Source organism: Argiope bruennichi, chromosome 10 (assembly GCF_947563725.1).
Source record: "Argiope bruennichi chromosome 10, qqArgBrue1.1, whole genome shotgun sequence".
Lineage (NCBI taxonomy): Eukaryota > Metazoa > Arthropoda > Arachnida > Araneae > Araneidae > Argiope > Argiope bruennichi.
The window spans coordinates 97,560,243-97,572,518 of record NC_079160.1 but is presented as its reverse complement, the minus strand read 5'-3'; the positions used below and the strand labels follow the sequence as shown (position 1 = coordinate 97,572,518).

Sequence of the window (12,276 nt, the reverse complement as noted above, 5' to 3'; positions counted from 1 at the left end):
CTTGCATGTGTCTTCATATTATCTTCATTAAATACATATTGCTTCTATAGATCCTAAAAGTATGTTTTTTATATATATTAATGAAAGTGAAGACAATTAAAGGAAATCAATATAGGATTTTTATTGATTTACAAAAATGGTCCCACTTTTTGTATAATGGTGCTAAGATGTCATGCAGCAAATTCTTTGTCGTTATTATCATGTGAGAACATGATGTTGTTTTGGTTAGGGGGTTTTGCAACTCGAAATCATGTAGGCAATGAATATTGAAGCTCGAAATGGCGTAGGCAAGGAATATTGAAGCTCGAAATCGCGTAGGCAATGAATAAAGCATAAATGGCAATTTTCATCATCGTCTTTTAATCACATATATTTTTTTTTACCTGCTTTTACCAGTATTGCATTATTATTATCAATGCTTCTTTGAAAGCAGATGCGTTTTTAAAAGGCTGACCTGCTTTTATCATTATTGCTTTATTATTACGTATGCTTCTTTGACAGCAGATGCATTTTTAAAAGGTTGATGTAGAACTATGACATCATAGCTGTTATTTCATCTCAAAATCGGTCGCTCCAAACTCAAAGCTCGAAATATATATATATATATATATATATATATATATATATATATATATATATATATATATATATATATATATATATATATATATATATATATATATATATATATATATATATATATATATACAGGGTGGTCAAAAAACACTTCCCCTATATATGAAACCCTAGCGACCTATCCGTTCAACCAATTGAACCAAAATTTCAGACATGGTTGTTTGAAGGTATGAGCTGGAGATTGTGATGATTCTAAACAACGCAGAGCTCACGGTTACGGTTACAGTGAGAGAATTTCGAAATTTTCGAATGGCAACACCCACTTTTTCCTTGCGCAAATTGATCAGCGTATTGAAAAACCACAAATGGAATTGGAACGATTAGCGTGTGACGTAAATTAGCGGTGTAAATCATTTACAAAGAAGAGCATTATAAAGGAATAATGACAACACAGAGAGGAGGAGCTTTGACGCACCTTGCATAATTCACAGGGTTAAACAGTAGCAACGAAATGTCATTAGTGGCATTGTATGGAATGGATGCAAGATGGGGCTCCTCCACACGTCACCCAATGTGTTCGATCAGTGCTGCAACAACACTTTGGTGATAGAGTCATCTCTCATAACTTTGCGGTTTCGTGGCCACCGCGATCCCGGACCACACTTCTATGGATTTCTGCTTCTGGGTTTATCTGAAATCTAAGGTGTACACGCCTAGTCCACGAGATGTGTCAGAATTGCAAGATGTAATAACACGTGTGAAGTTCCACACGTGTTCACATATGCAGATTCCTTCTTTCATGTTACGTTCGACATTGTTGTCCACAATCTTCTGAATGCAATGCGTTGTCGCCTGCGAAGACGAACACGTTGAAAACCTGTAATTATAACTTTCCACTCCAATAAAAGCTTTTTTTTCTTTCCTCTCTGTATTGTCATTAGTCCTTTATAATGCTCTTCTTTGCAAAGGCTTTACGCCAGCAATTTTCGTCACACGTTAATCGTTCCAACGTCATTTGTGGTTTTTCAATACGCTGATCAATTTGCGCAAGGAAAAAGTGGGTGTTGCCATTCGAAAATTTCGAAATTCTCTCACTGTAACCGTAACCGTGAGCTCTGCGTTGTTTAGAATCATCACAATCTCCAGTTAGAATCATCTTGTTTAGAATCATCACAATCTCCAGCGCATACCTTCAAACAACCATGTCTGAAATTTTGGTTCGATTGGTTGAGTGGATAGGGTTTCATATATAGGGGAAGTATTTTTTGACCACCCTGTATATATATATATATATATATATAGAGAGAGAGAGAGAGAGGGAGGGAGGGAGGGAGGGAGGGATAGAAACCGATAGAGAAGTCTCCTGAATGTTTCAAACCGGTTTAAACTGGTTAATGATTTAAATTAATTAAGACAATTAATTTAAATTAATTTAAGAAATTAAAATTAAATCTAAGATCGCACATTTCAAGTTATCGTGTGAAAATATTATTAATTTTTTTTAAAAATTATATCTAAATTGTTTTCATTATTCTCTTTAAATAATCCTGAAACTTATAAAGTTTTTTTATACCTTTCCAGAAGATTCATTCTCCTTCTAAATGTTTATAAAAATCAAGAGAAGAAAAAAATCTTTTTATAATAGTTTTGACCTTTTTACATGTCAAAACTATTTAGTTCTAATTTGAATTAAAACATTATAATCAGCTCAAGTCATTATAAGCAGTATTAAGCCTAATTAAATTTTTTATTACTTTCTCGTATACGAAGTATAGATAAAATATTGCAATTATCAAAAAGTTCGAATTCGAGATTTTGACGAATCTCCACATTTTAGACCTACCTGAGTACGAAAAAGACATATTTTAAAAAATGTTCACCCCTCTAATAAAAAAAAAACTTAAAAACGCTTTCATCTAAATGGGTGAATTTGGGCAGGTGGTCTTTATACCAAATTTGTAGCTTTCGATCAAATTCCTGACGTAAATCCGTTCAGAGGAAACTACCTGGCGGCTGTTCGAATATAAGTTGGTACGATAATTACAAAACGAATAGATCTAGATAGATAAAATTCGGTATGCAGATTTTACATCTATGATGTAGACACCTATCAAATTTTGAGCCAAATCAAATATCTTTTTGACCGTATTGTTACGAAATTTCCGGGGTTCGTTTGGATAGTGGGGGTTATATGGTGTGAAGGAGGCTCAATCACCAGGCGCCAGTAGAAAATAAAACAACGACGTTTATTTACATGAAGACACACAGGACAGCACAAAGATGACAACTATATACAGCACAGAGAAGACAATTATCTTCAGCCGAGGCGTGCAGCATACAACAGACTCTACTACAGACAGTAGCACACAGTTTAGTTCAGCACTAGCTTCACTCCGTCGCTGCTCCACTTATCTCTGGAAGGCCACTTCTTTATCGTCGATTTCGATTACTCTTCTCTGTCCACCACTGGTCCACGACACAATTCATGACTACTCCCCGGCAGCTGCAGCTCCTTTTATAGGTCTTAGGAGACGGGGCTAGAAGCCTCTCAACCAATCAGGAACGTTCCAGGTGTATCTCCGTTCCTACTGGACGGATCGGGAAAATTCTCGATGTTTCGGCTATATATTTCGGATATTTCGGGTATTTTGGCACCAAAGTCGCCAAATTCGTCGCCAAATGATCGCCAAGTTTGTCCCCAAGCTCTGGGACCTCCTATGGAACCAACTATGCTGAGAAGCAGCATCACAGGTTTGTAACAGTATGCTGGTCTATACTTTCAGAAACATGTAAATACAATAACTCAAAAACGCAATGACTTAAATATATCAAATTTGGTATGGGATTCGGTGACTACAAGTGTAATATTGTGTCAAATTTTTGTTTCAATCGGTTGCAAAAAACGTGTCTAAAACACAAATTCGATATTCGGACACTATTAACAGCATATAAGGGAGAAATCCCCAAAGCACTCGCCAAGGATCACTCACAAGATCCAACAGGAATGCAAAATTCTCGCCAAAGGTTGATATTTCGTAGTTATTGTGCACCAGTTCCATGAGAAGCGTCTTCTGAGATAGCATTTTTATTTGAGAGTCTGCGAGAAAGTTTTCGAGAGACCACACCCGCTGGATGACAGTAAATGTGCAAGGATGCTACGTCATCTTTGTAACATGCTAAGAAAGCAAGTTTTGCATAACAAATCTGGAAACTGCTAAAATCTTAAGAGAATTATTATGTAATCATCAAGGAGTTTGCGAGTTTTACCATTCTAAAGGCCATATCAGCCAGCAAATAGGCGTCCAAAATAATATTCATTGGATAGTTTCAGTAAGTCAACCATCTGACTCTCCGACCCACCACGAAGGCACATTTAAACCATAAAAAATGAATGGCCGAACAGCAGCAACAGTAACACTGGCGGGAACTGTGGTTGAGTCCTAAGGGCCATTACCGGCCATGGTACAACCCTCCCCGAAGGAAGTACCTTCTGTCATCGATAGGAGGAGTCAGATCCCCCACCTATTTGTGTACCCTCCAGGGTGGCGAGATCCAACCACCATACTGGAAACATCTCATCCTCATTTCGAGGTGCCCCCCGGGGGTTGGATAGTTTCAATAAAAATGCTAAATTCCCGCCAAGTATCTATATTTCTTAACTATCATTCCCCAATGTCATGCAAGATTTGCAGCCTTACTCAAGAACCACAATCTTATGCGGTGGAGGGGGGGGGGGTAAGACCTTTGTTGGAAACTAGGTGGGAATATTTAGAAGAGACCATTCGCTGTGGTTAAAGACCTATACTAAGTGTTGGAAACCAGGCCTTAACTGTAACCAGTTTTAACTGTAAAGAACTTTCCCTTCTCGCCACCAGGGGCTTGTTGACTTTCTCTCGTTTTGGCGGCAACAAACGAACGCGTTTTATACTCTTCTAACTTGTAAATATATTCTTAATCATGTAACATATAATCAAGTAACTATTAAAATATTCTTCTTAAAGATAAGTTCCCCGTGTTAATGAGTCATAGTCACTGAACCTGCCACTAATTAGAAATTTGAGATTTTCAGCTGCAGATGGAGACAACAACACCAGTATGTTAACAACAAAGAGATTCCAACCAACAAAACAAAGGTAAGCGATTTTACTTGCCTTTAATTTAGAGACTAAGAAAGAGGAATAATTAATTGTAGTAAGAAGAATAATTAGTAATGAGCCGGCGTCCTGGCATAGGGGTAGCGCGTCTGTCCCAGTTAGGGCTTGGTTGTTCTTCATCTGTTCTATCTGTGAGATATGTGAGTGTGCCCCCCTGTAAAAAGGTGTTGTGCAAGCGAATGTGATGCGTGAGTAGCTAAGACGTACTCTTGGCCCTATTTGGCGCTGCTGAAAACAAAAGACGCTCCCTTGGCTTAAAATCGCTGACTTCGTCAGCGAGCTTGTCCATGGCAAGTGCCTTTAGAAACAACAACAATTAGTAATGAGAAAGAGAAAACTAAGAAAGAGGAATAATTAGTAAGTATCATCCTAGATAATACTTACAATTACTAAGTCATTGGTCGAACGAGGGCGTATCAGTTATAATATGTCTAGATCCTTAACCATCCCTGTTATGCTTCCGAGCTCAAGAATCATCTTGTGACAGACATAAAAATTATCAAGATGTTAAGGCTGTCTTTAAAATTATAGGACAGACAGTTAAAACTATCAAGATCAAATGCATCTCTATAGTATGCGAAGCGTGGAAATTTAGAAAGCAAGATGCTATTCAAGATCAGTAAGCTGACGGAAAGTTCTGGATATAAAAAAAATTGACCTGGGTTCCCAGCGAATTTAAATAAAATAATTCAGTTAGTTAATTTTCTTGTCCCGAATTTGGCTTTTCGATATATTTGGCTATTAATTTTACTACTTTCCAGGCTTATAATATCATTTATTTTCCATGCTTAAATAAAAAAAATCGTTTTCACAAGATTTATTTATTCTTTTATTGGCAACGGCACATAGCAAGCTTCCGGTGGTCTACTCATGCGTCATTACACAACGAAAAATACCTCGGCTTAATGCAGACGATTTTTTTAAACGCTTTTACTTTACAACACATGTTTATATTTGCAGGAGTAAAAATTTCTAATCAATTCTTCAAGCTATTGGTTTCAGATGAAAATTCGAATATTTTAATAATTTTAAAGCCCATAACAATCAATTAATAAATTAATTTACCTAAAATAAAAATAATAAATAATAAGGTAAGAATTAAATAGTAAGGTAAAAAATAAATTAAATTACCATCTATAAAGCGATTAAAGAAATATTAATTTTTCGATTTCTTAATATTTGTAGTCATGGAATATGACATATATAATAAAAACTAAGAAGTTGAAAGTAATAAAAATAAAATATTTTGATTTAGTTTAGTTATATTAACGTCCCGTTTGAAGCAACACTAGGGCAATTTTGGGATGGACCTCGTATTTTTGAACCGCGGTCAGGTGACGATGACGACACCTGAGCTGGCACTTCCCTCTCCACACCACACCAGCGAGAGGACATTTGGTCAGGACGGATTTAACGTGTAACAGACCCCCTTACACAACGTTTCATCGGTGAAATCGGGTCTCGAACCTGAAACCCTCCGGTTCCGAAGCCGAGACCTTACCACCAGGCCACCGCGGCCCCAAAATACTTTGAAGACGAGTTTTTTAGTATGATAAAAAGAGAAGACAATTACATATTTTATTGAAAATTAAGAAATATTATAAAGAAGTTAAGATGCTGTGTAATCATAAGAAAGTAAATATTGAATATTCACTGAAAGGTGAATCGAATTACAAACATGATTAAAACTCTATTTTATTTAGAGCATTCCAAAAGGAAAAAAATGTTATTGCTTTTTTTTTCATTCATATTAATCTATAAAAATGTATCATTAATCAAAAAAATATTAACTAAAAAAATTAAAAATATCACAAAAATAGGAAATTAAAAAAATAAATCTTAAATAAAAGTATTATTGTTGCAAAAGAAATTATTTACTGTAGTAGATATGTCGATTATGTAGCAATTAGAGTTGAAATTTAGAATATTAATGGAACGTAATTTTAAAAATATTGATGGGAAGTGTATGACTGTTTAGAATGTGGATGTAAAATAGAGAAAACAAAAATTGAATTAACATCGAATAAAGATGTGACTTATATATAAGTAAACATAATTTGGCAGATACATAACCGAAAAGTAGAAATTTTTGAAATTCTAACTTCGATTTATTTTACCATGGGAGCCATATTAAGTACAGAAAAAAAAGCGATAAGAGATGCGTCAGTCTACATCGCGATACAAGAGCAAAGTGAAAAAAAATTTTCTCTTCAGTGATTTTACTATTATATTCCGATAGAAATTTCTTTTGCCACATATCAATTTAAGTGAGGGAATCTTAGGTATCTTTCAAAGGTGTGTGCAAGAGTTAGGCATTTTTATCCCTTCGTTAGGAGCATGAGGAAATGCATAAATGCATCAATTTTCTGGAGAACTTGTTTGTCTTTGTGTGTGTGTGTGCATCCGTGCGTGCGTGTGTTACACTCTACAGGTCAAATCGTATGACCTGTAGAGTGTTCAGTTTTCAAATTTGCTACATCTACACTTTTGGAGAATAGAAACGTGCACCTAGGAACGATTTCTTAAAATTTTATTTGGAATTTAAATTAACTAAAGATTAATCTAAAGTTCTCCATTTTTCCGCAATAACTTTCGAAAATATTATCGAACAAAGATGGATTTCATATCATTTCATAGTATTAAAAAATAAATTTTTATTGATACCAATTGAGTAGTTGTGCACATTTATCATAAATTTTAGTAATTTTTTTAAAAAAATATTTTTGCCTATATTTTAACTGTAATTTATATTATTTCCCGGAAATTCAAACTGTTAACATTTTTCCATCAAATATTTAAGTGTTTGATTTTCTTTCATTATAGAACATCTGTACATTAGAAGATATAGTAAAGTTTAGAAGATAGACATCGCATATTTACGATTTTAATAGCGCTATGGTGTCATGGAACAGGTTTTCATTGAAAATACCTATGTACATAATAAATAGAACATTGGAGAGATAAAATAACATGGCTATAATACCTGACAATCTAACAGAATCATGAACATGGAGTCATATCTTAAAGATTTAACTGAAATGAAATATAACGAATATCTCCAGTGAAAAGCTAAAGGCGCCTAGTCAAAAAAAAATAAAGTTTAAAAATCAGAAAATACTTATTACAAAATATATTATTTTAAAGAAAATTCGAGTTTTAGTGCATTAAAAAGGAAAAATATAGAGATATATACAAAATTCTTTTTAACAAGGAGAGCTGAAAATAATAGAAGCTTAACAGGTCACAATGAATATTATAAAAAAAAAAAAGAAATCACATCATTTATTATACAAAGATTATGTATCACAATTACGATTCAAATTTCCTTAAAACTTGTAAAACCAAGTTTTACAGCTTCACAATCTTTGTTTTGGTTTCCAGATTATTATTTTTTTTTATAAAAATAAATTTTCCTTCTTTTAATATACGGAAAAAAAATATTTTTCTAAAGATCGTTTGCTTTTATTATTCGCTAGCTGTCAATACCAATCAGTTGGTTCGAAGAAATTATTGGATATATTTAATTTCGATTAAATCGCTGAGATCTAATTTCATGTCCTTGATTCAGCGAAACTGCTAGACATTTACCATGTTATTTTAATAGTATTACATATGTTCTCTTTCTTGTGGAAACGAAATTTCTAATAGAAACCAGACCTCTGACATTATAGCCTTATTAAAAACGCAATTATCCGTTCGTCTTTCTTTTAACATTCGCGATTACGCAAATTCTTTATTAGTCTTATGAACCAAACAGATATTAAACAGAATCCTTTTTCCTTAGCTTTCAAATATGGAAGATAATGTAGCATATTTGATGAAACAATAAAAACTGTTTGAATTTCAAATAACCAACTTAAAATGTTAGTAGAAATAAGACAAAAACGCATTTTTCAAAAATTGTTAAAAATCAGGAAAATTTGGACTACTATTAAATTGATATCATTAAAAAGGCAATTTTCACATTTTGAAACATTGCAAAATGCATTTTTGTGCAATAATATATTTGGAAATTATTAATGGGAATTTCAGCTTTATTTTTAATTAATTAAAATTCTTATTAAAATTTCAAAACAATCCTTCCATTATGCACACATTTTTATCCTCCAAGGTACAAATGCGCCGAATTTGGTAGTTGTAATTCAAATGGTCTGTCCTGTAGATGGTTAGTACACATATATTCATTGTTATTATTAATAAAGATTTCTAACATAAATCCAGAATTATGAATTGCTCGCACTTAATCTACTTTAAATAAAAATCCCACAAAATTTGGATATTAATTTAGAATTTGATTATCAGATATGAAATTAATAATTATACTTAACTTTATCCCAATTTCACTTAACCTCAAAAAATTTATTGTAATCTAATTAAGGACGTAACGTTTTAGAAGTTAAAATTGTTCTTATCTTTTCATAATTTAGGAGAATTTTTTTATAACCTTTTAATTTCTTAAAAATATTTTTTTTTATATTTCAAGATTATACATAGTCAATTCTTGCACTTACCGCAGCAGTTTTAACATACTGGTCCGTATTGGTACTGAAACGTATTGGTCCTGATTGAAACTGATTCTAAGATGAGGTACCGAATCCTGCTTATTTAATGCTTTTGTTTCGTCAATGTGGTGATATTATCAGTATTTGAACACCTTGACTATTAAGCACTTATCACTACACTGAAAAATATTAAGGTATTTTAATATTCATAAAAATGAGCTAATGAAGAAATCATGAGGATGGATTTTTTTTTCCTTTGAGACTACTTGCAGCTGAAATTTCTTGCAGTAAGAATATCATAAAACCTCTGTGGAATTTCTAAGAATATTCTTTGAATGTAATCCGAATTCTTTTTTGATGATGCTAGTGATTTTTTTTTTTGTTTTACAAATATATCTGCTTAACTAGAACCTTATTTTATTCTATTCGAAATTAGATTGCTGATCTTGATATTGATCAATTATGTTCTGAAAACTAGAGAATTTTAATTACATGTGTTGATGTTTCACAAGGAGAAAGCTCGTTATCTAAAGCAAGTATTCCAATGTTCTTATTTCAATTAATAAAATTTTATTCGTTTGTTTGACAGATCATTAACAAGAAACGAGCAGTTTTTCTCGGATGAAATTTTTTAACTGAAAATCAAAGATGAATTCGGAACATCCATTGATAGCTAAACCAATATGATAAAAAAATTATAAGCACTTTAAAATTGTTTTTTTACTGGAGGATTAACGGATTACTTACTTACTAGATTCTGCAGCTTCTCTCCATAAATAATCCTCCAAAAAACAATATACTGTTTTATAGCTGCTACAAAATTAAAGAAGATTCAAAGAAATAACCAATCAAAATTAAAAAATCTGGCTTCGGTAACGATCCAAATTTCTTTTCAAATGTAAAAAAAATATCAGCATTGGCAACCTCTTAATAACCTCCCAACTCTAGTATGAACTTTCAAAATAAATCGTCATATGCTACCTGCAGATTTTATGAAAACCAAGAAATTCAAAATGCATATAATTGTATGTCGACCTTCCCTTTCAGACTATCAACTGCACCATTAAATCCTCCTAACTACTCAATATAATATTGACTCCTTAAAAATTAAGATCAAGATTGTCAATTACTAAAAATATCTGGAAACTTTAAAAATAACCCTTATTATGCATTCTATTGATTCGACAATTTCCATTTTACCACGACATTTTCCGATACAACATCAATTAGAAACGATAAATGTGCAAGACATATTTTTACCACAACTATAATCAATTTAAAAGAAAGTTTCATTTTTTCTAAGAAGTGGTACCATTTCACAAAATATTGTATGCTCTAAATCATACTTTACATTATATTATACTAGGCCTAACTGAATTATCGAAATATAATCTTACTATAGACTGTAGTCTTCTAAATGTTTGTCAAAATGATAAAAAATTTTTAAATGACGAATGTCAACAAAGATATTCTTTGCGTATATCTGAAAATAACAATATCAATTCCCACTATTCTCAGATCTCTGGCTACAAAAGAGAATAAGTGTGAATTTAAGAAAAAACTAAACGAATTAATTTTAAAATATATGGTCTTAGTTTTGGTGAGGACAAGAATGATATAAATGAACCCAAAGTTGAACCTCAAAGAATCGTGTTCTAATCTGACTTATCAGTTCATCTGAGATCTTATCGCACTTCTACAGTTGAAGAACAAGAATTAAAGAGTCGAGTTGAGAGATTATTTCAAGCAGGTATAATAAAAGAAAACAACAGAATTTTTCATCTCCTGTAACTTTAGTTTTTAAAGACGATAAAGGTAACAAATTCGAACGAGTATTGGTTTTAGAAAATTAAATGCTCTATGCGCAAGATTTAGAACCTTTACCTATTATGACTCATTTGTTAGGTATATTGTCAAAAGCAAAAAACTTTTTCACTTTTCGTTTGTTTTTAGTTCATTGAAATGTCCGTATTTATCTGAAACATGCTGAAAATCTTCCTATCCGCTCAAATTTTTGTTTATTTAAATGGCACAGATTATCGTTTGGCATTAAAATATCTCCTACAATTTTCAATAGATTAATTTAAAGAATGTAATCTGATTACAGAATTGATTTTGTTTGCAATCATTTATATTATATCACTGAGAATACTTGATACAGTTTTTGATATTTGTCAAAAAGATCAAACAAACCTGGAAAGTTGATCAAATGCTACTTTCCCTAATGCGAGAAAATTTTATAAAATTAACATATTTTTAACACAGTTTTATGAGACATTTAACTTTAAAATTCTGAATTTTTAAGTCAGTGAAATAATTCTTATTAATTAAATTATATACGAAAAAGAAAATAACATGGTCAGTATAAATTGTCACAGACAGATTTTGCTTACAAGCAAAGTTTTCAGAAAATAAGCAACTCATATTAATAAATGTTAAACCAATTTACTTCCAAAGAACATGATAATAATGCAAAGTGATAAATATTTTAATAAATTTACTAGTTATTTTATTTTATTATAAGATGATAACGCTTTTTTTAAAAAAGCAAATTTAGCATATTAGCATACACTGAAAAAAAATTATACCTAATAAGGCTTTGATTTTGTATGATTTTCTTTATTATGTTTGTATAAACATACCGAAAAGATTTCATATTGATACGATGTACCATTTTTGTTTGATTCTGTATGCAAACTCTGAAAATGTAGTATTGAGAAAAATGACTTTCAAGTAAACGTTTCTGTGTGAGAAGTCAACAGTGGCCATCACGTTCTTCACTATACCTTTTAAATTAATTAACACATACAAATGTGCTATACCAAAATATTTCAGAAAAATTCCAGCCATCAAATGAAATTGTTGTTACTTTTCAATAAATCTCAGCATGGTTCTTGAAGACAGCACATTTATTAGACATAGAAAAAGAAAAGGAAAAACACACAGGTATTGACAATGCATCGGAACGAAGCGCCAGAAGAGTAATCACACAGATATTCCAACGCGAGAAAAATAGTCCGCTCGCTTCATCCCAACAGAAATCA

The 12,276-nt window shown here is 32.1% G+C and overlaps 1 protein-coding gene across 1 annotated transcript in view; it reads right to left on the bottom strand.

The window, feature by feature from the left end:
• Positions 1-9,319, bottom strand: part of LOC129988706 (peroxidase-like) — a 54,969-nt gene extending 45,650 nt beyond the window's left edge. The window contains exon 1 of the mRNA XM_056096977.1: positions 9,242-9,319. Within this exon, the coding sequence (XP_055952952.1) occupies positions 9,242-9,258 (17 nt within the window). The 5' untranslated portion in view covers positions 9,259-9,319. The remainder of the gene's footprint in view (positions 1-9,241) is intronic.
• Positions 9,320-12,276: the final 2,957 nt, after the last annotated feature.